Source organism: Thrips palmi, unplaced genomic scaffold (genome assembly GCF_012932325.1).
Source record: "Thrips palmi isolate BJ-2018 unplaced genomic scaffold, TpBJ-2018v1 HiC_scaffold_16, whole genome shotgun sequence".
Taxonomy (NCBI): Eukaryota; Metazoa; Arthropoda; class Insecta; order Thysanoptera; family Thripidae; genus Thrips; species Thrips palmi.
Window position 1 is genome coordinate 4,490,250 of NW_023144625.1, and position 26,861 is coordinate 4,517,110.

A 26,861-nucleotide genomic window follows, 5' to 3' on the forward strand; every position below is an offset into this window, starting at 1 on the left:
GCCGCCGCGCAGGTCCCCCTGGCGGCCGAGCCGAGCGGTGCCGAAGAGTGCCGAGCGGCCGGAGCCGAAGGGGACTTTGTGCCGTGCCGAGCACGGCAACCTGGGGCACGAAGGAGCCATAATCATCGAAATAACCTAAATGCTAATAGTTTTAACATCTATTAGCCAGGGGAAGATCTTCGGCTTCGATGCAGAGCTAGATTCTGCTGCAGATGGAAATGCATGTTCGTCAGAAGGAAATTGTTGTATGTTGGTGTGGACAGAAGGCTACCTTAATATTTTTAAAATAATTTGTCCAACCTATCCTAATCAAAACCAAACGGGCTCGCTACAGATCTTATTCTCATCGCAGCAGATCTATTTCTAATGTCAACAGATCTTAGCCTCAAAATATTTCATGCTATAGTCACGACAAGTTTCGGTCACTTGCGACCTGACCAACTTTACGTAACCTAACGTACCATATATAAACCAAACCTTAATATTCTTAAAACATATTGTCCAACCTAAAATTTGAACATAACTAAAAAGGATGGGTGAAACCGAAAAATTAAAAACAGGCCAGTGTTTGAACCACCAATACTAGAGGCCGTGGGCAGAAGTGGAACCCCGGAGCCACGGTGACATCTGGTGGGGAGCCGCTCGACAACTCTACTTGAGTGACTAAGCCCCCCGAGGGTCCGGGGTTATCCCCATCCTCGGAATACCCACGGGGACCTTCGGGCTTGCCTTCGGGCCGCGCTCGGCGAGGGGGACTTCGGGCGCGCTCGGAAGGGGACCTGCGCCGCGCCGATTTGTGGTCCCCTAACCGTTCCTGGGCTGTCGGTACCGCCGAAACAAACCTTTCGCCCTGTTCGGGGGTACTTCCTGAAGTCATCTCTCATCCTAACCTTACCAACACATAGACGCTTTTGGCCCCCACACTGCAGGCGGAACGCCCCGCGACGTGCCTGGAGCCGTCATCATCATCATCCCCACACACTTAAATACTATGGAGGATTTTCTGCGCGCTCTTGCACGAAATTTCGCTTCGTAACGCACGAATTTGTGCGCGACAAAGCACGATTTCGTGCGCAAGTACCGTAAATGCGGGTAATATGGACCACCAGTGGGTAAAGTGGACCACCCCTGGAATTCTCCTAAATTATCGGTTCGAGCCAAGAAACTTCCAAGTTTGGCTGCTAGTGACTGACACAGTTTTCCTGCAGGTAGGCGGCATCACCGATCACATAGAAGAGTACACCCCCTATAGGGTGGTCCACATTACCCACGGGTGGTCCATATTACCCGCTTTCACGGTATTCAGAAAATCGTGCATTGTCGCGCACAAATTCGTGCGTTACGAAGTGCATGTTTACACTGTAAACATTTTTTTTAGTCAAATTCCTATACATGTATATTAAGCTTTTTACATATACACGTATAGGAATTTTACCATGCACTCGTATGGTAATTTTCCTATACGTCAGTACGGGATTATAACTATTACGTGTATAGGCGTTCTCCCATCCGTTGTATAGGAATTTTCCTGTACATCGGAATGGCGTAACTGCAATGCATGTATGGGATTTCCACCACAATATCCAAATTAGACGGCTGAACCGGATGAACTGTCAGATATTTAATACAACGGCCGAACTTTACGCCGTAATAGATCGTCGAGCATGGATCACTTCTGATCCTTCATCACGGTCTTCCAAATTAGCAAAGTTCGACTTTACCAAAAGGACACCCAAGGTGAAAGTACTATCACCTCAGTAAAAATGATGTAAGAGTTGAAAGGTCCTCAACTTTCTTACAACGTGATGGGTCGCGAGCCCCCTGACCTAACCAAATTCCTAGCCGCAGCGTGCACCGAGAAGTAAGTCCGTCGAAACGACACTAGCGCCATCTAGCGGATAATCCGGACAGTGGGCAAACAAGCAGCTTTTGTGAATTGTGTACGTTTTTAACAAATAATCGCACTGATTACGAGTGTTGAGACAAAATACAATAATATGAATCGCTGGTCATGAGGTTGATAGCAAATTCCTTTTTTTCAGTTGGCCATATTCCTATACAGGGCTGCAAAATTCCTATACATGCATAGGAATTACTCAAATTCCGATACATGTACAGGAATATTCCTGTACATTTTCAGCCCGAATAGCAAAAAACCTATACAAATCGGAATATTCATATACATGTATCGGAATTTGAGTAATTCCTATACATGTATAGAAATTTTCCTACACCACTGTATGCACTTTTTTTACAGTGTAATTTCGTGCATTGGCGCGCAGAAAAACCTGTAAAGTAATTTGTGCAGCCCGTACGCGACGGGGTGTCACCCCGGGAACACTGTGGGGCCGTCCCGTACGGCACGGGACCATGTTTTGTTGAGCATTTCCTATTTATCAGGGAAATACAACCGAAATTTCAAGTCAATGCAAGTAACCTTTGTTCGGCTTTTGTATCAGTGGCCCCGTCACGCGGTGCAATCGGGAGATAAACGTATCTCCGATGAAGTTGCGTTTAAAAGCCGAGAGAATGCTGACCCGGCACAGTCTGCCTCATCATGGCCAAAGTCATCTACATCAACAAGCCCGGCGCAGGCGATCCCCAGCTCGAACATTTCCACATCGACACGGAGGTCTTGCCGCCACTTAAAGATGGAGGTAGGGCTGTCAAGTCGAGGGGTAAATCACCCAGCGTTCTAGTGTAAACATGAGTACGCGTGAGTACACCTTGCGTCACTCATAAATTTCACATTTGTAAACGTTTTAAGGCTTTACTTAGCGTTTAAAACGGCACTCAACGCCAAATCGGTCGAAAAACTTGTGAATTTCGTCCTTCTTAAACTTGTGAGTACACTGAGTACACAAGTGATTCACCCCTCGTGTCAAGTGCTGTGCTCATCGTAAAGGTTGAGTTGCCTTGCAATACTCTGCGAGTTGTTTGCCGTTATATCCTATGAATTTATGACGAAAATGTCGCTTACAATAAGCCGGAAGTCGTAGACAAAAAAGTCTCGCCACAAAACGGTCAGAGACAAAAGTCTCACCTCAAAATGGCGAGACTTTTGTGTCTGCCCACGGCCTTAAGGCCGTAACCGTCCGGCGCATTGCGGCCTTTAGGTGGCGGTCAGACACTTGTGTGTTTGACCGTTTTGTGGCGAGACTCTGTCCAAATTTTGGCGAGATTTTCAGGTCTGACCAAAACTTAGCGAGGCTTTTGGGCCCGCCATATTCTGACGCGAAGTCTTTCCATCCAATTTGCAGTGTAAATAACAATGGCCGTTACTGAAACATTTTTAGACATAATGCATGAGTGGGATAAATTAAAGAGACTTGGAGTGAGAGAGGCGTCAACTATGCAACTCGGGGTGAGCGCCGTCAGTGGATGGTTTAGCTCAGCTGACGCTTGCCGGAGCCTCAGGGTGCACCAGCGGAGAGGAGTGGGGGCTGCTGCGCGTTCTCGACGAAGACGCCACAGTGAACCTAGGCGAGGTCCCCAGGTTACATTCACGCGCTTGTAAAGCACATTTATGTCTTTACTTGATAGTGTTGCGCATGTTGCGTGCAAGAAACCAGACGTTGAACGGTGAAAGACGATTTCATTTTCGAGGAAGTGTGTGTGTGTGTGTGGGGGGGGGGGGGGTTACATACGGTCTATGTAAATCATGTCGAGCTTCCTTGGCGTGACTGATAATTGCTTTTCCAGAAATCCTCGTGGAGGCCGAGTACATCAGCGTGTGCCCTTACGTGAGGTAAATATGCTTCTAGCACTTCTCGCGTATTAGAATTATCTCCTCTCCGCACTGCGAAGCCAAACTAGTGTGAATCAGACTCACACCATTTAGTGCGAAGCACTATGTCTCATGCTTACGAGCGTGAGCCACTTTTGTTCCACGCTTGCAAAGGTGAGACACCGTTTGTCTCTCATAAGCGTGGGTCCTGTGGCTTTGAACCACAGGGAACACCCGGCGTGAGACAAAGAAATGGGTTCGCACTAGAGAGCGAGAGACTGTCTCACATGTGATATGGTGACATCCAAGTGCACTAGGATTTTCAGTGCATGGTGTATGCTCGATTCCGTCGCACCAAATTTCATCATTTAGTGATACTATTTGCATCACCTGGCGAACACAAAATTCTATCATCGACCGATGTGGTTCCAATTGTATCATTCATGGGACGGCCCAGTGTGTACTAGGTCGTCCATGAGATGAAAAGAAATTGAAGCAACCGCAGCCATTGAAGTGTTTTGTCTGAAGCTATATGAAATCTGCGCAGTGCCTACATGGTGTTTATGCCCTCCGGAGCCAAGATGTTGGGCCTGCAAGTGGCAAAGTAAGTTGTCCTAATTGTTTAATACAAACTAACGACTCTCATTCCAGGAACGTGACATCACGTTGGAACGAATGTGACCAAATGTCACGTCGCTTTGAGCAAGTATAGTGTCACTTTCGTTTGTGAATAAGCACGGAAAAAAATAATTAGCTGCACAGGTAAAAGTTAGCTGTACAGCTAAAAACATTCGCTTTCTGAGAGATAAGTAATTCCTTCGCTGTACAGCTAAATTTATTAGCTGGACCGAATTAGCTGTGCAGCTAAGCCATGTTAGCACTAGAGATTCACAAAATTTATCTGGTCGGGTCATCTGCCCCAATCAACTGACATCTAAGCCTTGTGACTAATTTTGTTATTGTTCGATGGATATGTGCCGGACTCGAACCCGAGTTCGCCGGTTGAGAGGCGCGCACGTTACTACTACGCCATCACGCCATCTCCTCGACGTCGGGCCTTCTACCTTAAGACTATCCTCGCCGCTTAGCCACCTCGGAAGCTAACGAAATTTAGCAGGATGGCTAAGTCTACTCGGCTAAACTGCAAACTGCTTTGCTAAAATGCTTTGCAGAGCAGCTAAATAAAATTAGTGCGACCGCTAAATATTAGCTGCAACGATAAAACTTTTAGCGGTGCAGCTAAATCTGTCTAGCTACTGAATATTAGCTAAGTTAGCTAAGTAATTTTTTCCGTGAGCTATTTTATAGCTGATTCGTATCCAAACGAATAGGGCGCGAGCCATAGTGTACCGTTAGGTCACTGCCGGGAAAAGGAACGTTCCCAGCACTCGAGGGCCAGAGCAGCCGACGTTACAAATTTCAAACAAAAGCATCCACTGAGAATGAAAGAGTCACCACCATCGCCCTTTCAATGGGTGACGCACGCATCGTCGCTCAAATTTGGGTGACGATCCAGCGGTGACCAAATTTTGGGCAGTCATAAAACCGTCGCCCAAATTTGGGTAACGTCGTCGGCGAAGCCGTGAGGTCCCCGATAACGTTCTTCCGGGGCCACCACGATGACCGCCATGTGGCTTTGGGGCCTCCGGTCATCGTGGTGGCGCCGGAAGGACGTCATTGGGGACCTCACGGCTTCGCCGACGACGTTACCCTAAATTGGGTGACATAACGCCTGTTACCAAATTTCGGGTGATGAATTTTTCGTCACCCAAAATTAGGCAACGAAGTTGCATCACCCATTTAAAGGGTGATAGTGGTGACCCATTCATTCTCAGTGTCACCACTGTGGTCCTCGAATAAGACCAACTTTGTGGTAAGTCAGAAAGTTCTTTACCTTCGCCCAGAGGACCTGATAGGTACTCAAGAATAATTTCTGAAACGAACTCTGCGACTGTACCGCCTAAATATCTTCTGCTGGCACTCGATCGACCCGATTTACCATGCATTCGTTCCACGGTATTTCGCATATTGCTCGTGCCCTATGTGACACAATGCTCGGAAGAATGTGAAATTTTGTCACAATCGTTTCAACGTGATATCACGTTTCTGAAGTAAGAGTGTATCTGTGCTTCTGCTTTTTTTTCTTCTGGGAGGTGAATTGCTGTTGTACTAATATTTACCAACTGACCCGTGGTGTTGCTTGTCTAAAATACTGAAGAAATCATTGAAACGTTGAAAAATGTTTTATGTTACCGAGCTTGGTCAAATCGGACACATGAAAGTGGTGGGTAATGCGGGCAATCGTATTGTACGCGACAGTTTCCATTCTTCCTTCACAATGCACTGTTGTTCGAAATTTATTTTCTTCTGAATCAGAAAACCAGTGCGGAAACAGCGCTTCCGATAAACGTATCAGGGTTGTTGGGCATCCTGAAATCATAGATTGAAGAAGGTAACCATTGTTGTCAGGGTGGTGCAGTCCAAGGACGAGAACTACAAGGTCGGAGAATACGTTTCTGGGCCGCTGGGCTGGGCCACCCACAGTGTACTGAACCCGTCCACTTTCAAGGACACCATGCATGACGCGAAGCTTGAAAGAGTGCGGTACACCGACGTGCCTTTGTCCTATTCTCTCACTGCTCTCGGCTTGATCGGGTAAGTCTGCCAGGAAAGTACTCCAGCTAGCGTGTGCGGTTTATTTTGGTCTTGGAGCGACGATGGCCCATGACGTGAACCAATATCTGCACTATGGGCGGCTCCAGGCAGGCACACGCCCAGACCCTTCATTTCACGAGTGTTGCACAACATTGAGATATGTTTTCCTTCTGTCTAGAGCCACCGCCTACTTCGGCCTTCTAGACGTCTGCAAACCCAAGGAAGGCGAGACACTGGTGGTGAATGCGGCGGCCGGTGGAGTGGGCACGATAGTGGGACAGATTGCCAAGTTGAAAGGTAGGCTCTCGAAGATAAACATGAGTGGCCACTCACGTTCTTCACTCACAAGACTCCGATCGACACACTGTGATCCCCGACGTTATTAACATGGCACGCATGGTGTAATGCATTGAGACATCGCACTGGATGTGCACTGCCGAGTGCATTGCACTCTACGGGTCGTGTATAAACAACGTGTCCTATTTACCGGGGGGGGTGTTTAAGTCCACACGCCTATCTTAAATACGTGTGAAGGTTAGGTTATCCAGGTCACCAGATGGAGAGGAGGGGGCTCACAGTAGCCTATTTCGTGAGTATACATACGACCCCTTACTTGCGATGCGTCCTGAAATCGCCCGTTGCTAGTGCATGCGAGGGCATTGCACTTCATGTGCGATGCAGAAGCATTGTTTACTTAATAGTGGGTGCAATGAAAACTGCTTCAAACGCTCGTAGCGTTCGAATTCTGAGTGCAATCTCGAAATCATTGGAATGGAAAGGCAACTTCCTTAAAGAACATTAGAAACATGATGGAAGTGGCACTTCGCTTCTTAAGTCACTACCACCAACAACTATTCATGAAAAATTTATAAGGGTGCTCCTTCCTCTGAACAAACCACCTTTCTTTCCATTAATTACAATTGCGGTTCCAGGTCTGCGCGTCATTGGCTTTGCTGGGTCCAACGACAAAGTGAAGTGGCTCACGGAAGAACTCCAATTTGACTTTGCATACAATTACAAGACTTGCAACGTGGTGGATGCTCTCAAGGAGTCTGCACCCAACGGCGTGGACTGCTACTTCGATAATGTAGGACGATTTAAATTGCAGGTGTTTCAAGTTTCACTTCACTGATTTTCCTACATGCTGCTCTGTTGCTAGCCCTCTGCAGCAGGAACTATGCAGTAAATTTGGCAGTAGCTGCAGTGATTGTCGGATTTATTTAAAAAAAAATGTTTATTTAGGAAACGCCGTTACAATCGGGCCCATGACGAGACCAATCTGATGAACTATATCACGAGTCAGTAGGTTCTGGTCTCTCCGAGAGGCGCTAGCAAGGCTAAACTCTCAGTCGAGGAGGTACACTCTCAGCACGTTATTGACTTTTTCTCTCATTAAGTACGTATTCGTCTAAGCAAGGATAATTTCTTTCGTAAAGTTAATTACAAAAACGAATTGACAGTGCCCTATTTATAAATTCCTATGTAGTTCTGTTAGAAATGAAAAGTACGAATTAATTCGTGGTTGCACAAATTACTTGCATAAGTACTGACAAAATGATCAAAAAGTCAGTAACGTGCTGATAGTGTACGCACGTTCAAAACGTGTGACTCGATTGTTACGCTCTATTACGCCTCAAAATAATCGGAATTTTGCTATTTAAAAACACCCCCAAATCGGTTAAAAATTAGAGAATTTTAGCTAATACTATTACGCGTGCCATCAAAGAGTGACCCAACTCTTCAGCAAGTGCATACCCCCTTGCTCTCAGTTTCGTAATCAAAATGTCAAATTTTATACTATGGAAATATTTTAGAATGTTTTGGTTGGATGAAAGGGAGTACGTAGCCGATTACATACTGCGAAATACACAACCAAAGCAGAGCTCACTGTTCAACACTCCGAATGTGTTTCGAAGAATTAATTTCCCATAATACGAAGGAAATGGTGCAAGCATAATACGATGGTGGCTTTTCTTCGTATTCCGAACGTTTTTCTTTGTATGTTACTTGGAAAAAGTTAAAAAGATGCGTATTACGAAGGAATATTGCTTCGTATTATGCTTGCGCCGAATTCACTGTAACATACGAATGACATAGGTCAAATTTCATAGTAATACATTTAGAGTGAAGTTACGTAATTGTTCACCACTTGACTGGTTGGTAGTTTTAGGTTGACTTTTTTGCAGGTTGGGGGGGCCTTCAGCAGCCTTGTTCTCACGCAAATGAACACTTTCGGCCGCATCGCAGTCGTCGGAGCTATTTCGTCTTACGACTCTGACCTCATGAACCAGCCTCTCGGTGAGAAAGCATAGATTATCTGATCAGAACTTAATACGGGTAGACAGATCTAGCGTCAAAACTCAATTTTATCCCAAGTGCTTTGGAAATTCAATATCGTACTCATTATTCCGGCAACATCCCGTTGCGCCATATCGCGGCTCCCTACGTTCTCATTCAACGAATGTGACGTCATATTCGTTACAATGTGAATTTTGTCACGTTCGTTTGAAAGTGATGCCACAATCATTTGAAAGTTGATTCTCGTTCAAACGAACGTGACATTGTATTCAGATGATCGTGACAAAATTCACATTCTAACGAATATGACGGCACATTCGTCAATAACAGCGCACTGAGATGAAATCTTCTTTCCAATTGCAGTTCCCGCAGTGCAGACGTCCTTCATCGCCAAGCAATTGAAAATGGAAGGGCTGATTGTGAGCCGATATGAATCGCGTTTCCCAGAGGCGTACGAGCAGATATACGGTTGGATCAAGGAGGTAACAACAACAAAGCACATAAAGATTAAAACTTAAAACTTGTTTATTTAACGTAGCATGACAAGAAAGGTACTACTTGTTCAAGTACAGGAGTTCGCAGTGCCGTGTAGGTTGAGGTCCAGAAGCAGTTGTCAAAGGAACGCAAATTTTATTTCTATGATTTTTTTTAAAACCCATAACAAGTAGTAACTGATAAACCCTCGGTTTGGTACGTGAGCCCATTGCTGTTCAGTTCCATGAAGCAGAGGACAAATGCAGTCTGAAAAACCTACAAATCTTTTTTTCGCCTTACGAGGAAAAGTAGCTTGCGTACGTTAGCTTTCAAAGAAAATACTTTGTAAATTACAAACTTCTTCGTTGTACTTAATACTGAATAGTTTGCACCTCACATACTCTACAAAGGCGAGTGTGTACATAGCATGCCTCAGGTTGAAGCACAACTGAAAGTACACTGCACCTGAAGCCAACCTGACATGCACACTTCACGCATGGAGCATGCTTGCCTGCGAATTGGACACGCCAGGTGGCGTGTACTGCAAGTGCACTGTTGCTGAAGTTCCCTACTTTATGCACATAAATCAGAGCAAAAGTGAACTTGCAGGTACACGCTACCCAGCGTTCATTTGGCCAGTCGGACATCGAATGAGATGTCATGAAAAGATTACTTGTCGCATTGTTATGACGATCCAAGTTTAGTAGCTGCTTAGGCAGCATCTTCAAGGCTGATGTGCTTCCTCGACGACACAGTGCTGTCCACTTGTCCTAACTTCATTCTCTGTTTTGCAGGGAAAGCTCAAGTGTTACGAGCACGTGTACGAGGGCTTCGAGAACCTGCCCAAGGCACTGCTGGACGTGCAGAAGGGAGGAAACACTGGCAAGGCTGTGCTGAAGGTCAAATAGAGGGCTAGGAAATAGTGGGCAAGGCCATGCTCAATGTCAAAAAAGCAGTGCTCAGGGTCACCTACAAGGCAAAGCTCAGGTAGAGGGTGAGACACTGACCTCATGGTCACATATGAGGCGAGGCTAAGCTCAAGGTCAAATGGAGGGCGAAGCTGTGCTCAAGGTCAAATGGAGGGCGAAGCTGTGCTCAAGGTCAAATGGAGGGCAACGGCATCGCCGCCTTGCTGCAAATACTGCTTGGCTCCAGGGTCACTTTGAATGTCGCTGGGCTGAGATAACCCACGTGACAGATAGAGACGGGCCTTTAGTCATAATGACACTTCATTCCTTGTCAAAATTGCGTGAAAGCACTGAAAACTCGAGACTGTTGAGCACTCGAGGAGCAACCGTTGGTGGTTGTCGCAAAAGTTGCTTACAGGCTTACAGGCACAAAGTGAATTTGTCCCTTCCACTTGGATGCGCACCTGGCACAATTATTTCTATGGCGCCCGTTCACGATGAAGGATATATGCTCTGCTTAACAGAACGCGATAAAACTAGGGGCACTGGTTACTTAACTAAATGGATACACTTAGTGCAACCTACGAAACCATTCCTGTCTTCATCGTACTTCTTTTGCCGACTGAAATGGGGCCGCATCTTTTGATGGTTTGGTTTGTCGCCAGAGTACGCCAGGACCGAACGCACAAAGTGTGAGTAGGGCGACTCTAATAGAGTCTAGGAAACAGTTTTATGGCGCATCTCCGGAAGGGTGAACTGCTGAGTTCTCTTTCGGATTGTGCAGCCACAGATCACACGATGAAAGCCTTAGCCCACGGCAAAAACGGTGCCTGGTTTTCCCAGGAACACTCTTGAGATCACCTCCTAGGCTTTCTGGGGAAACCATATACCGTTTTTGCCGTGCAGTGCCATCGTTGCTGGGGATCAGAGTGTAGTCGACGGAGGTCATCATTTCTTTTCCTGATGTTTGTTATATCAACACCTAAATGGAGATTTAAAGTAGTTGCTTTGCCAATGGCTGCAAGCTTATGATGTGTGCCGTTGGTTTTCTATTGACGTGATATCTTGAAATAGTAAGTTAATACAGCGCATTGAAGCTTCGTCGTATGCATTGATGATGCTGTCTTTTCCCACATTTCATCCTCCTTCTCATGTACCCAACAGATACACTGAAAATCAAATAGTGATACATCTCGCTCCCTGAGGGGTGAGACATAACTGTCTCACCACCGAAAAAGGGTGATACTAAAATGTTTAACCGAAAAACTGGTCGTACACGCACGTATCACCGAAAAAAAAGGTCGTACACGAATGTATCACCGAAAAAGGGTGATACTTCCCCAGGAAGACAAGGGCTAATCTCGCTGACGTCTCACCTTTTTTTCGTTGATACATTTGTGTATGACCTTTTTTTCGGTGATACATGCGTGTACGACCATTTTTTCGGTGATACATTCGTGTACGACCTTTTTTTTCGATGATACATTTAGTATCGCCGAAAATTGGTGAGATGTCTCACCCTTTGAATTGCAGTGTAACACAGGAGAGTGTGAAGAGTACACTGATGAGATAATTGGGCAGCGTATTGTCCCAATTTGAACAGTCAATTCTAGATCCATATAAGCTGACAGAAAGCATTATCCGGTAGCTTGTGCCCACAGTCTAAGTGTACGATAAAGTTATTTGTTTTTCTTGAATTTCATAAAAATAAACTTGATATATCTCAATTCTTCAACAAGTTTATATCACGTACCGCTTTGTTCATCAATTGTACAGAGTTCGTTTTGTCCTGACTCCTAATCCAATTCGTATGCAAGCGAACACAAGGGATAATTATTACTTCGAATTTTAGTGTCCGGCCGAGAGTTGGGAACTGGTGCTCCAGCAAAATTCACAAAGCAAATCGGAAATTTGGAAAATCTTTGGCAATAAATTTTAATACAATGTATGCGTACTATCTTATTCTTTTGACAGGGTGACCAATCTTACTCCACCTATGTTTATGATGAGGGCAGCCCGTTTGGAGGACCGTGTAAGCATAACAAATGAACAACTCTTGGCCTTACGGGTTGAGACCCCGCACTTGCGCCGCCAGTGTCACAAGTTCACGAGTAAGGCCAAGGCGGGTAGAATCGTACACAACAGGAACGGGGGAACGTCACTCAATTTGATACACAGTACTCTCTACTGGTTAACGATACCTTGAACAAACTTGTGTTGGTATTACAAAGTCTCAAAACATTAGAATTCAGTCTGAAAATGGAGCTTCCGCCTCTACCCCCTCCTCTTAAGAGTTCGGTTCTTCCCCGGTTGGCCCTTTACAGATTTGGTACGAGACGTGCGATCACTTTGTTTGATTAGCACGTTCGATAAATTACGAACTAAACTTGAATTCCGTAACGTTTTTTCTTTATACCTCTGTCCTTGTTGCCCCTTGCGGATTGCAGTCCCAATCTCCTACTGAGCAATGCCGTGCAGTCATAATACTCGGCTGATTCTCAGTATTTACTTTACGAATCAATCAGAATACAGAGAAACTGGTACGTGATACGAAGAAACTGGTCAAACTCTGCACTATAAATTACAACCTCCGCTGCGCTGTCATAATTCTAAGCTTTTTGGTCGTATTGAGGAGAAAAAGTTCAGCAGGATTTTAGGATTGTGCCAGAGAGGCAGACGACATGACGCAACACGTGAATGAACCCTTCAAGCGAGGAGAGCAGCACCCTTGCCCGCTGCCCGACCGGCCCGTTCACTCTTTGGTGCGCTTGACGTTGATGAGGATCTGCAGGAAGTTGAACCACGCCCGCAGTCCGTTGCCGCAGGTGCGCCTGTCCAGCGGGCCGATGCCGCGGCCCCGCACCCGCGCCCCGCGGCCCCCCGCGGCGGTCATGAGGCCGAGGCGGTAGCGGCGCTGCGAGGGCGGCTCCTCCAGCCACGGGCCGCGCGCCGCACGCCGAGCCACGCCGCGCCGCGACACCGCCAGCGCGTCGCCCACCTGCACCAGAAAGGGTTCATCTCTCACTGAAAAACCAAACGTGATCCCGGCCAGAACCGGCCAGAACACACCAACTGGTGTGATGAAATGGGTGCCATTATGACCGCATCAGTTGGTGCGGTCTAGATCACGTTTTGAGCGTTTGGTGTGGTCATTGCATGGAAAGACTACACCAATACGTGGTCTAGACCACACCAAACATGGCCAAACGTGGTCTAGACTACACCAACTGATGCGGTCGAAATGGCACCCATTTGACCACACCAGTGGTGCGGTCTAGGCCACGCTTGGGTTTTCAATGCTCTCTTGCACTCACTGGCATAAAGGAGCAAGAAAGACAGCTAAGCTAAAGAAGAGTTACGTAATAAGTGGACGGTCCCCAACAGGGACGTAATTAGAGCCGACTAAAAAAGGGGGAGGGGGTGCGTTACGGGTTGCATACCTTTAGGGGCAAACCTGTCATTTTGTAGTATTGCATCAAAACAGTACGGTAAATATTACCTCAACTACTAAGTACTCAGACTGTTGAAGTTTCACTAACAAGGTAGGTTTACGCCAGACCGCGTCTTGTCGTAACAGGCTTCGCGATGTCTCGCTGCCTGTTCCTCCAATCCGCGCCTGGCGGACCTACCTTGGCCTGCGGCGCTAGCCTGCCTTCGGCAGGCCATGGCTTGCCCATCGTCGGTTACTTCTAAATTGTTGCATACTGGGGGGCTCCGCCCCGCAGACCCCCCTTCATTCCAGATAGAGTTGCTTCATCCACAGATAACACGATCTTGACCCTTGTTACTTTTCAACTTGCCGGGGCTGGGGGGCTCTGCCCCCCTGACCCCCCTTTCTTCAAGGCAGAAGATATTTGCCGGCAGAAAACTCGATTTTCGCCGTTTCTTAGGTGTTTTTCGGCTATAAAAACTGAACCAGTTGAGCTAGGATAGTGAAATTTCGCGTGTGCCGAGCCAAGGACATACCCAAAAAGTGTGCAAAATCTCAGCCAGATCGGCCGAGCCGTTCAGGAGGAGTAGTGCTGACAGACAGACACACAGACAGACAGACAGACAGACAGACAGACAAAACTTTTCAACCCCACCTGAGTTACGGGCTTCGCTATCGCTCAGCCAATTATATGAACAACGCCCACGCATCAAAACAAAGTAACAATCCACCCTAAAGTCACGTTCCTTTGAGCATAGTGTCACATTCGTTTGGGTGTGAATCAGCCATATATAAGACTATTCACATTCAAACGGATGTGACACAATGCTCCAAGGAACGTCACATTTTGTCACATTCACTTCAACGCGATGTCACGTTCCTGGAATGAGAGTGCACGCTTGGAAGTGTGAGAGGGATACTTCATGATTTTGTCCCGGGTTTTGCCCACTTACTGACGTTTCTGACGCAGATAGTCTGCTCCCTGCGTGACAGATTGTTGGGTGGGGGACACTCTTTACCTCCAGCTGACTTACCAGACAGAGTGGGACGAAGACTGTAACGATGAGTGGTGCCGTCCCCACCGCGAACACATCCGCTTTCATCCCATTGGCCACTACCTGGAGGTGGCCGAAAACATCAGGATCCACTGATGATCAACGAATGTGACGTCATTCTCGTTAGGATGTGAATTCTGACTCGTCCGAGCCAGTACTGTGTAACATTCGTTTGAACATGACAGGGTCATTTTATTTGGCCACCGCATTCGTTGGAAGGTGTATCAGCACTCCAACGAATGTGATATCACGGTAAGACTCAGTCCTGAATCTTCCAGGACCGTCCTGGGTTTCCTTTGTATTTAGCATAGGAGCTCCTTGAAACTTGAGTGTCTTGAGAGTCTTACCGTGATCATATTCAAACCAATTATTTATTGTCCATTGTTTTTGCCATATTTATGCCGTTGCGAGCTACGTACAATTTAATTCATAAGTAAGGGACAATATCTTCATATGTTGAGCAAGTATTTATAAAACTGTATCCAATCTACGTACATATTTGTACATAACTCACACCAGCACAAATACGTGAATACTGATGTACAAAAAGTACAAAAGCATTTGGCGTGTAGCACCTAAGTGTGAACTGATTGCTCACTTTTTTTCGTACGATAGAGAGTACCGCGTTACACAGTTAACTGCAAGAAAAAGTGTGGATAGTACAACAAAAATTGTAAAACAAAAGTACGACAGACGACAGGGATTGTAGAAAGTACAACGAGAATTGTACAAACCACAACAGGCCCTGGACTGCTCAGCACTCGTCATGCCGGTTCCATACAACAACTGTTGTACTTAAAAAGTACACTAAATTCCTGATAAAAAATTTGCCAGAAATTTGAGTACTTTTGATGTGGTCATTTCCTGCAGTGTTGAATGTGTACCTCCACGGTGCTGATGAGCGGGAGGATGACGACGACGACCAGCAGGTAGGGCAGCATGTCTGCCGTCGTCGCTTCCACGCCCAACGAGACTCGCAGCACGGCACTCTGCAGGGCGGTGTGGAGCCTCGAGCAGGGCGACGCCTGCAGAACACAAACCCGGCGCGGTGAGGAACCATTCTCCTACGATCGAATTTTGTGCAGGGATCTTTAACTTCACATTTAACACACCCTGCTTTCATAACGTAAAATACGACGGTGTTCGACAAAGGTATGGAGTGTTGCAACCACTTCCGCAAATACAAGAAGCTAGAATAATAACTTATCCTCTTCAAAAGAAATTAGAAGTTACGGGTTATAACGTTATGGTGCCCTTTCAAAGTAAGTTAAGGATCCCTGATTTTGTGGTTTTTCTGGGACTTTAACTTTGTTGTCTCCTTTGGCTTGAATGAAAGAAGAATCGGAGCCGTCATGAACATGAAGGGATCACTGTGACAAAAATACGGAAAAGCAGTTACCGTGAAAGCGGGTAAGATGGACCACCAGTGGGTAATGTGGACCACCCCTAAAACTCTTCTATACAAGGTAGGTTTACGCCAGACCGCGCCTTGTCGTAACAGGCTTCGCGATGTCTCGCTGCCTGCTCCTCCAATCCACGCCTGGCGTACCTACCTTGGCCTGCGGCGCTAGCCTGCCTGCGGCAGGCAATGGCTTGTCCGTTGTCGATTATTTTTTAACTTGTTGAATGCTGGGGGGCTCCGCCCCCCAGACCCCCCCTACATTCTAAATAGAGTTGTTTTATCTACAGATAACACGATCTTGACCCTTGTCACTTTTTAACTTGTCGTAGCTGGGGGGCTCCGCCCCCCAGACCCCTCTTTCTCCAAGACAGAAGTAGTCTATCTGCAGAAATCTCTATTTTTCGCCGTTTTTAGGTGTTTTTCGCCTATAAAAACTGAACCAGTTGAGCTAGGATAGTGAAATTTCGCGTGTGCCGAGCCAAGGACATACCCAAGAAGTGTGCAAAATCTCACCGAGATCGGCCGAGCCGTTCAGGAGGAGTAGTGCGGACACACAGACAGACAGACAGACAGACAGACAAAACTTTTCAACCCCACTGGAGTAACAGGCTTCGCTATCGCTCAGCCAATGATTGGTGATGCCGCCTACCTGTGGCGTGGGAAACCGTTTCGGCCGCTAGCATCTTAACTTGTAAGTTACTTGGCTCGAACCGATCATTTAGAAGAATTTCAGGAGCTGTCCACATTACCCACAGGTGGTCCATAATACACGCACTGACGGTAATTTTTTCCCTATGATTCTCCGTACCCAAAACCCAACATTTTCCGTAGCATCTTATCAATCTTTTCTGCAGGACTAACAGTGTTCTCCGTAAGACTAGTAATTGCAGTGAAGAGTCTAAACAGTTTTCTCTCTGAAACCCTTTCAAACGATTTTCAGCCTTACAAACAAAATCAGCTTGTTGAGCAAAGTATTTTGAGCATACATACGTTTACAATGAAAATACCTCGTTATGCGAACTAACAAAGTAAATTAGTTTATCCTATGTATGATCAAAATACTTCGTAAGATTTTAAGCGTGTACTATCCAGATCTTTCGTGATTGTTTCTAACTGCAGCACGCTTGAAACCTTACGAAGTTTTTCGAGCATATGTAGGCTACTATCTATTTAGTTTGTTTAACGAAATAGTAGTTCGTAGATGACGAAGTATTTCCTTTGTAAGCCAATGCATGCTCAAAGTACTTTGATACTTTTCTTTGAAGGCCAAATATAGTTTGGAAGGTTTCCGACGAGAGAAACAGACGCTGTGTTTGTGTTGAAGGAGCACCTCAACCATGCGGCCGATCACGTCGTGGACGTCAGCGGCCGCGGCGTGGAGCAGGAACACCAACGACATGATGGTGTAGTAGGACACGAGGGAGCACAGCAAGGCACACGACTGCAGCACCAGGCCTCCCCACCGCAGCCACGACGCCAGGTGTCGCTGCGGACGCGAAAGCCACACCATCAGGATCAAATCAGTCACGCTCTATGGAAAATGGTCGAAAAGCTCCTCATTCGATTGCTTGAAACCTAGCGATTGCTGCGAGGGGGTAAACACACTGCAAATCCAAGTGTAGGACAGGTCGACACTTTAAAGCGTAGACCAGTTTGTCCTACGCTTGCAAGTGTCGACCAGTTGTGTCCGACGCTTTGAAGTGTCGACCACACAGTGTCCAACGCCTGCAAGTGTCGACCACACAGTGTCCAACGCCTGCAAGTGTCGACCACAGAATGTCCGACGGCTGAAGTGTGGGGTCACAATAGGAAACTCAGTGTAATTTGCCGTAGGAAAAACAGTGTCCTACACATGCAGGCGTCGGACAGAGTGGTCGACACTACAAAGCGTCGGACACAACTGGTCGACACTTGCAAGCGTAGGACAAACTGGTCGACGCTTTAAAGTGTCGACCTGTCCTACACTTGGATTTGCAGTGCAATCGCGCAATTCCCTGTACACAAAACCCGTGTATTAAACGTAATGCACGTGAACGTAATACCATTTAAGGGGTAATCGTGCGAAATTTTGGCATTGTAACGCCGCAAGACACGTGTAAAGTCCCCGTTACATCACCAAATACCGAGTGGTCTGTACGATTTCTCTTCAAATCGAACAGCGTTCATACGCACGCTCTGCCCATGAGGCATGCCTGAAGAACGCTCTAGCGAGCGCATGCCTGCCAAGCAACCACTTTCTAGTGCATACAAGCCATGTACACGCTAACTGAAGCATACTGTACGCTTCAGATAGCGTCCACACGGTGTACATCGCATTTATGCACTAGGAAGTGCATGCTTGGCAGTCAGGCGCTAGCTAGAGCGTGCTTGCAGGCGTGCTCCAGGAGCATACAATGTACGCTTTTCGATTTGCACAGTTCTTGAAGTGTTTACCGCCTCGAATTTCAGTAGTAAAAACTTTCGGCTTGAAGTATTCCGCACCTCATCGACTTCCCCGTGGGCCAAATACGACGCGGCGCTGGCGATGGCCTTGTGCCACTCTGGCTCAACAGCCACGAACGTCACCATGATGATGCACTGGGTGCCCACAGTGTAGAAGATGTAGAAGCGGATCAGCCACACATTGTGCATTGCAGTCTTCCGCATGCGTTCCTAGGAGAGAGGAGAGACTGTGAGTGCACTCTAAAAACATCACAATTTGAGGTCTTACAAAGAAAGAAACTTGTCAGACCAGACACGTAAGTTTACAAAGAAAATACTTCGAAGTTCACGAACTTAGTCTTAAAAATGACATTGTTTGTATCTTAAATATGCTCAAAATACTTCGCAAGATTTAAAGCTTTCATACTGAAGTTTTGGCTCCTATTACGAAGGAAGAGCTCAGTAGGAAGTAGGGAGTGCAGGAACGCAGCTCGTAGTAGAAGTTATTTTCAATGAAATTTACAGCGAAGTTTCTTTGGAAGCAACGAAGAACTTGTTCGTTTGTAACACTGTTGTGTTCGTTTCTGCGGAGCAACCGTTTCTGCACACTGAGAATGAAAAAGTATTGATCAATACCAAATTTTCAGAGAGGTATACTTTATCACCTAAATTTGGTCACTATTATTAGGAATACCTCACCCAGATTTATTGTCGTGATCACGAATTTTTCATTCTCTGTGCATAAAGCGTATAAAATTGCTTCTGCAAGTCTCAAAAACCTGTTGGGTACTGAGGGGACTCTGGTGGGCATACCTGTGCCATGAGAGCAGTAGTTGATTTTTCCAGGTGCGACGTCAGTGTGATGAGACCCTGCACGCAGTCCAGCAGAATGGGTGACCGTTGCAGAAAAATGAGCTGGGACCACAAGCAGGAGAAAACGCCCATGCCGAAACGGGCGGGGATCTGCCCCTTGAGGATGGAGCCTACAAGGATCACGTCCAGCGCGGCCAGCAGCATGACCACCACGTTGAGAAGCAGCCCCACCTGCACTGTCAAAACTTAGGCTGCTCTACTAAGCGAGAAGCGTACATTGTACACTGTGCGCATGCCTGCCAAGCATGCACTTATTAGTGCCTACATGCCATGTACACGGTAAAAACGGAACCTGGTTTTCCCAGGAAGACAATGGTGAAGGCATGGGCGATTTTCAGGGAGTTCCTGGGAAAACCAGGAATCGTTTTTACCGTGTACTTGCCATGCAATGTGCTTGCGCTGATAGCTAGAGTGCGCTTGGAGGCATGCTCCAGGTACAGCATACTATGTACGCTTTCCGATTAGTGGAGTATCACTTGAAAATTTCAATGCTGAATTTTCTTACAAGGGTGTCAAAAAACATTTGATGACATAGTCACGCCCATTGCAGTAAGTAAAGGAACTTTGATGAAAATGTCATCGCACTTGTCCCTTCTGGGCTTTTCTACGTAGTACGAACTAGTATTATGACAGCTCACAAACGTGGGACCTTTTGTCGCAAGCTTACAAGCGTACAGTTCGACGCCTCCTAATAGAATAATCCTAACTGTCAGTGCTGATCCAAGACAATCCTAACTGTCAGCGCAGATTGTAATACGGCGTAGGAAGCTATTCCTTATAAAATTCCATGGCGCTAACATTCTGCTTTAAATTTCTTGGCAATGGACTTAAGGGGGGACCCTGGTGAAAAAATCGCCAAAATTCCAATAAATTGTATTTTGTAAGTTCATAAATAAAAATGTGCATAGAAGGTTTCAGATTCAACAGGTTGAACACCTTTAAGCTAAGTGGGTAGTTTCTTTATCATTTGGAAGGAAATAACATTGAGATCAGTTGTCGTTGGCTTCTACGCTCAACTTCACAGCTTTGCTCAGTCGACAAAAAATTTTGTCGTAGAAAGACTTCCTGCGTTCCTGGTTGACACCTACATGAGTCGTCTTGCATGGACTCTATTCATTGATGACTTGTCGACAAATTTTAGTGACGGAATCTTGATATCAGCCCTCCTTTTAAAACACACCTAAAAGTATGAAAAAAGGGAAAAAAATCACTTTTTTTTATGTTAAAATTTGAAAACTCATATCTCAGGACAGAAGTTGATTTTGAAAATTCCGTCACTAAAATCTCTTCTATACATCTTTAGGATAACCCAAAAAATTATTCAAGACTTTCCGTCCCAATGAAAGACGCAGGAAGATTTTTCCCCAACGCTCCAAAAAACACTAAAAAGCCACTTTTCTCAGAGACCGTTCAACATTTTGGATTGAATTTTGTTTTGGGAACTCACTATAATGAACCTAATAATTAAGCAAAGTTTCAACTTCCTGGGATTATTTTGAAGCCTACTTGAAAGTTTCACCAGGGTCCCCCCTTAAAAAGTATAAACCTTGCATACAAACGTGGAAGCTGTATTCAGTGATAACATGATTCGCTGCTTTGGTCTGAAGAGAGCTAATGAGCAGTTTTAGCCTCCTCTGAAACCTCCGAGCAGTTAGGATTGTCTTGGATCAGCACTGACAGTTAGGATTATTCTTGTAGGGAGCGTCGAGTTTGCCTCAGGTAATCTAGTGAGTTAATGCTTATCCTCCGCTTGGATTTGCAGTGTGTTCCTCCAGTGGATTGAGGAGCTTGCGGGTGAAGTGACACTGGCCTTGCTCCCTCGGATCCAAGCGAACACGACGTGGGCGGGGCTGGAGCTCCCCCAGACGTGCCACCGCCACCACCGCAAGTGCTGGTTGAGCGGGCCGCTCCATTCCTTCGGCAAGGCGGGCGGTTGCGAGGCAGCGTGCGACTCGGGTGCTGGTCAATCAATCAGCAAAAAGAGCAGTTCTTGCAAGGCGACCGACCAGGTCAACTCGTTGCACTGAGAATGAAAAAGTCTTGATCAATACCCAATTTTGAGCGAGGTATACTTTAGCACCCCAATTTGGGTGATAAAATTATTCTCACCGAAACTTGGACGATAAAGGATAGCTCACGCAAAAGTCTAGTGGTGATATTGACTCATTTATTCTCAGTATGGTACTGGGGGTAGTTACTCTGGTATCAGTCAGTGGGAGGATGTGTAATGGCCCTGGAAATGTTCCTGATATAGGTATTATCCGAGGGGTTACCCACTCGGTACTTGGGCGTACACACGATTCCGGATTCCCGCGATTCCTGAACAAATCTTGCATAAAAGGAGAGGTTTTTGAAGATTTTTCTTACCTTTTGAGTGTCTTGTGTCTATTGCATATCCCTCTCCATTGAAACTTTTAAGATTTTCGATAAAATTTTGTGCAAATTACGAACGATTCCCGGACTGAGAGTACACACGATTCCCGGAGTGGGTAACCCCTCGGTATTATCTGTGTAAATGCTGTGTTATTGTATAATACTTATAATTGCCCCGCAATGGGTGTAATGGATGTGTAGTTGGTGTGTGGAAGGTGCTGGTAGTCGCACAGAAATTGTTTTAATATGTCAGAAAAGGACATTGTAACAGCTATAGTTTTTGTTTTATAGCTCTAATTCTAATACTGTGCTATATCAGCTTGTTAGAAGTTAGACTGATTCTGCTATGGCAGCACCGCCTTCTTTAATAAGAGTTCAAGTTATGTTATTATGAGGAACGTACTATGGATAAATAAATGAGTATTCATTCTACGGCTAACCAGTGTGCAGTGAACATCTCTTTGCTCTGTCCTACAAGCTCCTGTCAGAACAGGTGAAGATTAACAGGTTATGGGCCCAGCTGGCCGAATCTGAGTGACAAGAAGAAAAGTCATCTTATCATGGACTCCAAAGAAAATTACGGCAATATGCCAAAACTTAAGGATAGTAGCAACTATCCCCTGTGGGATCTAGAAGTCACCACAGCATTCGAAGCAAAATCTCTGATGGAGGACGTGGAAGGTACCGCAGCTCGTGGCGCGACAGAAGATGAGATCAAAGAATGGAAAATATACGACGCTATGGCAAGGAAGATGATATTGGATAGCATAGACATTTCAGTCAAACAACATATCCTAACTGAGAAGACCTCAAAGGCCATGTATGATAAGATGAAAGGCCTGTACTTAGAAAACAACGACCAAACCAAACATCGCCTAATGAAGGAGTTCTTTGATCTAAAATACGACAAATCCAAGACCATGATGGAGAACGTAAGTGCAGTGAAAAACACAGCTTGTATTTGCTGCATTAGTCAGTAATTGCTCAACTAGCTCTGCTCTACGTAAGTAACCGCTAATTTGTTTGATGTAATTGATTGTAATAGCTGAAATAGCGAGGTTATACCCGTAATTGACAGATAGGATGTTGTGCAATTCATGTAATATTTACAATGAGTGTTTGTATCGGTTGGTACTTGGAAGAAACAAATTCTGCTTAGATTAACAATGGGGGAAAGTTGTCAGTGCCTTATGCAGTTAACCCCTCAAAGTGCCCAGAGCCGCACACCGTAAGACGGTTTTTATTGACTCATGTAATAAAAATTGGAGTTACTTCAGTCGCATTCGAAGCCAGCGGTCCGAAGTAACCCCGGCAATGAGGGTCGCTCCCATGGGGTACTCCAATGAACCTTGAAACGGAAGATAAAGAACAAAAGCCCTTAAAACAGCTTCTGCGCATGCGCACCAGATGGTGGGGGAACGTCTGCGCATGCTCAGATGTTGTTTTGAGGGCTTACTTTTGTTCTTTTTCTTCTGTTTCATTCGTGGTACTCGAGAGCAGGTGGGACATTCCACGTGAATCCAACGACGGTTTGGAATCGAGGTCCTCGGATTTCGACCTAAGTGGTATCAATCGATTCGGTATCGGCCCCTGACTCACCATGTAATTTTTTTTGAAAAAATTTTGAACGGTTTAGTTTTTGCACCAGTTTTATGGTTTTATAAGTTTAAAAATAGAAAAAACAAAAAAAATTTTTCAAAATTTTTTGTAGGTGTTCTTGAGGGTTTAGGAATGTGGGAAAAGCATTAAAAATTGTTTGAGAACCATCTGGGAGGTTTTAAGGGTAGTGAAAATGGTGAATTTAGGTGAAAATTTGACAAATTTCACCGTTCTGAAAATACGTCATCATGGATTTTGGCTAAACTGTTTTTTTCTTTTCCTCTACTATTGGTGCATACTCCCTTAAGAGGATTTGGATGGCCCGCCACAATTTTTTCTTCTGGAGCCTATAACATGTCTAATTGCGGCATATTTTTCCCTTTAATTGACTGTTTTTTTTGTAGTTTCTCTCATACGCTTACTTGGTCGACCATGCAGATCACTCAAAGTAAGGATATCAGGGCCCAACACAACTCCTGATAGCTAGCTCTTCTATATGCAGACTTTTAGGGACCCATGCAACCATTATTACAGTTACTTTACACAAATTTATTTTATTTTGAGCACATTTTCACTCATAGATCTCGACTAACCTGAGACATGGAGTTTCGAAGTGGACTTTATGTAGTACAGCACATGTTTCAACTTGATTACTCTTTCCATTAAGAATTTCTGAATCTTGCCACCCTTAAATAGTGAGTTGTCAAGTGCTAAACTTTTGTCCACTTCAAAACTCCATGTCTCAGGTTAGTCGAGATCTATGAGTGAAAATGTGCTCAAAATAAAAAAAAAATTGTTTGAAGTATCTATGATAATGATTGCATGGGTCCATAAAAGTCTGCATATAGAAGAGCTAGCTATCAGGAGTTGTGTTGGGCCCTGATATCCTTACTTTGAGTGATCTGCATGGTCGACCAAGTAAGCGCATGAGAGAAACGACAAAAGAACAGTATATTAAAGGGAAAAATATGCCGCAATTAGACATGTTATAGACTCCAGAAGAAAAAATTGTGGCGGGCCATCCAAACCCTCTTAAGGGAGTATGCACCAATAGTAGAGGAAAAGAAAAAAAAAAGTTTGGCCAAAATCCATGATGACGTATTTTCAGAACGGTGAAATTTGTCAAATTTTCACCAAAATTCACCGTTTTCACTACCCTTAAAACCTCCCAGATGGTTCTCAAACAACTTTTAATGCTTTTTCCACATTCCTAAACCCTCAAGAACACCTACAAAAAAATTTGAAAAAAAAATTTAGTTTTTACTATTTTTAAACTTATAAAACCATAAAACTGGTGCAAAAACTAAACCGTTCAAAATTTTTTCAAAAAAATTTACATGGTGAGCCAGGGGCCGATACTGAATCGATTGATACCACTTAGGTCGAAATCCGAGGACCTCGATTCCAAACCGTCGTTGGATTCACGTGGAATGTCCCAGGTGACGCTTCACTGGCAAGACTCAAATCTAAGCCGTAACAGAGCGTAACCAGGGGGTGGCAACGGCCTAGGCGGCGCGTGAAACGATGCTCCCCGCTCGGGCCGGCGAGCGACGAGCGGCCGACCACTGTGCACGGTGTCACTAAAATCAACATAACCTCATCAAAACTTCATCAAATTGAAAAACCCAGGTCATTTTCAGCATCTACACAAAATTTCCTATTTGTATGTAGTCATGGTTTACAGTTTTAGACCCGTTCAAAATGTTAAATCTCAATTTATAATCAAATTTACCGGCAATTTTAGCCAATTCAATAATTTGCAACGTCGAAAAAAGTTATTTCCGTTCGTTTTAGGTCCATACATGCAGCGAGCCGATTGTTGGCCTCCACTTCCCCTATTGCGTAAGCATACTGGAATGCCGATACGACATCTGTGACGGTCACGGTGGCCCATAATGTAATTTGCAAAATTAGACCAAAAGCAGTTAGACTGACTTTGAGAATATTTTTCGTAGCTCTTTCGCACTTGTTTATCGTTCTGCAATAGCCTATACCACGCAGAATTTAATTCTCTATCGCCCTGTGGTAACGGTTTTTCAAACGGACGTTTCAGTTTTCACATTTCGAATTAGTTTTAAAACACTGCAAACTAACCCTAAAAGTACACGTATTTGGTAAAGCTTCACTTGAAGAAACTAGGTGTCGTATCGCAAATCTGACTTCACCACGTTGTAGAGCGGACAATTCTACATGCCCCCGTCAAGTTTCATCACAATCGGTTGATTGGTTTGAATGCTTCAAAGATATTTCAAAAGGCAGACGACGCTTGGGCTTGGCGACGAGTCGGGTCACGCAGCCCAAGTATGAGAAATCGCTGCGGCGGTTATGTCGTCATAGTTGCCGAAAATTGAATGCTGTCATCAAACTAATCAACCGATTGTGATGAAACTTGACAGGGGCATGTAGAATTGTCCGCTCTACAACGTGGTGAAGTCAGATTTGCGATACGACACCTAGTTTCTTCAAGTGAAGCTTTACCAAATACGTGTACTTTTAGGGTTAGTTTGCAGTGTTTTAAAACTAATTCGAAATGTGAAAACTGAAACGTCCGTTTGAAAAACCGTTACCACAGGGCGATAGAGAATTAAATTCTGCGTGGTATAGGCTATTGCAGAACGATAAACAAGTGCGAAAGAGCTACGAAAAATATTCCCAAAGTCAGTCTAACTGCTTTTGGTCTAATTTTGCAAATTACATTATGGGCCACCGTGACCGTCACAGATGTCGTATCGGCATTCCAGTATGCTTACGCAATAGGGGAAGTGGAGGCCAACAATCGGCTCGCTGCATGTATGGACCTAAAACGAACGGAAATAACTTTTTTCGTCGTTGCAAAATATTGAATTGGCTAAAATTGCCGGTAAATTTGATTATAAATTGAGATTTAACATTTTGAACGGGTCTAAAACTGTAAACCATGACTACATACAAATAGGAAATTTTGTGTAGATGCTGAAAATGACCTGGGTTTTTCAATTTGATGAAGTTTTGATGAGGTTATGTTGATTTTAGTGACACCGTGCACAGTGGTCGGCCGCTCGTCGCTCGCCGGCCCGAGCGGGGAGCATCGTTTCACGCGCCGCCTAGGCCGTTGCCACCCCCTGGCGTAACCGATTTAAGCCCCTTGAACGGCATAAATCTGTTTATGTCCTGAAAACCTGACACGTTAATTAGTTAAAAACTTCTGCGCAAAATTGAGATTCCCTTCTGAGGACATTGCCATCTCACCCCCTTGAAGGGCGTAGAAGACACGATGGCCTGAAGGGCGTATTTTTTATGCCGTTGCTTTCACCAGAATGGACGCTTGGCTGCTCCGCAACACCCACCACCAGTTTGTCCCGTGTTAAATATGGAGAAGGGTTTGATCCTGTTCGCATGTCAGGAACGAAAGCAAGCAAACGTCCACGAATTTTTAAGACAAGGTCGCGTTCGATCTAGGCCGTGGATAAAAATGTCTGAAAGAAACAAGGTGCTTCTTAGACGAAGACTTCAAAAGCTGGCAAGGATCTTTGACGAGGCACACTCGGAGGAGGGGGCAACCACTTGAAATTTTTTTGTACACAGGACTCTTTAATGGTTGGGATTTCACGAGATTTCGCAGAATTTCGCATCAAAATTATGCCAGATTTCGCGAGATTTTGGTGGG

General features: G+C 45.2%; 2 protein-coding genes across 3 annotated transcripts; one reads left to right on the forward strand and one right to left on the reverse strand.

Annotated features, from left to right (window-relative positions):
• The first annotated feature begins 2,503 nt into the window (after positions 1 to 2,503).
• LOC117642422 (prostaglandin reductase 1-like) lies at positions 2,504 to 12,022 on the forward strand. 2 transcript variants are annotated; one of them, XM_034380640.1, is made up of 9 exons: positions 2,504 to 2,657; positions 3,703 to 3,748; positions 4,275 to 4,331; positions 6,197 to 6,382; positions 6,561 to 6,679; positions 7,315 to 7,469; positions 8,569 to 8,680; positions 9,044 to 9,162; positions 9,949 to 12,018. In XM_034380640.1, the coding sequence occupies exons 1-9, from the start codon at positions 2,558 to 2,560 to the stop codon at positions 10,060 to 10,062; spliced, it is 1,008 nt and encodes a 335-aa protein (XP_034236531.1). In that variant the 5' UTR covers positions 2,504 to 2,557; the 3' UTR covers positions 10,063 to 12,018. The 2 variants fall into 2 exon arrangements, with proteins under 2 accessions (XP_034236531.1, XP_034236532.1); XM_034380641.1 differs by lacking the exon at positions 3,703 to 3,748 and having other exon boundaries at positions 2,552 to 2,657; positions 9,949 to 12,022.
• Positions 12,023 to 15,173: 3,151 nt separating this feature from the next.
• LOC117642425 lies at positions 15,174 to 26,675 on the reverse strand. Its single transcript, XM_034380644.1, has 6 exons — positions 26,542 to 26,675; positions 19,184 to 19,414; positions 18,431 to 18,601; positions 17,280 to 17,435; positions 15,432 to 15,572; positions 15,174 to 15,185 (listed from the first exon to the last, which is right to left on the reverse strand). The coding sequence occupies exons 1-6, from the start codon at positions 26,590 to 26,592 to the stop codon at positions 15,174 to 15,176; spliced, it is 762 nt and encodes a 253-aa protein (XP_034236535.1). The 5' UTR covers positions 26,593 to 26,675.
• Positions 26,676 to 26,861: the final 186 nt, after the last annotated feature.

Coding starts and splice junctions, on each gene's coding strand:
- LOC117642422 (XM_034380640.1), top strand. CDS start 2,558: ATGGCCAAAGTCATCTACATCAACAAGCCCGGCGCAGGCGATCCCCAG. Junction 2,658..3,702: donor GCCGCCACTTAAAGATGGAG/GTAGGGCTGTCA, acceptor TTGCTTTTCCAG/AAATCCTCGTGGAGGCCGAG. Junction 8,681..9,043: donor CCTCATGAACCAGCCTCTCG/GTGAGAAAGCAT, acceptor TTCCAATTGCAG/TTCCCGCAGTGCAGACGTCC.
- LOC117642425 (XM_034380644.1), bottom strand. CDS start 26,592: ATGCGAACAGGATCAAACCCTTCTCCATATTTAACACGGGACAAACTG. Junction 19,415..26,541: donor TAACACGGGACAAACTGGTG/GTGGGTGTTGCG, acceptor TTGACAGTGCAG/GTGGGGCTGCTTCTCAACGT. Junction 17,436..18,430: donor CCCACGGGGAAGTCGATGAG/GTGCGGAATACT, acceptor TCGCGTCCGCAG/CGACACCTGGCGTCGTGGCT.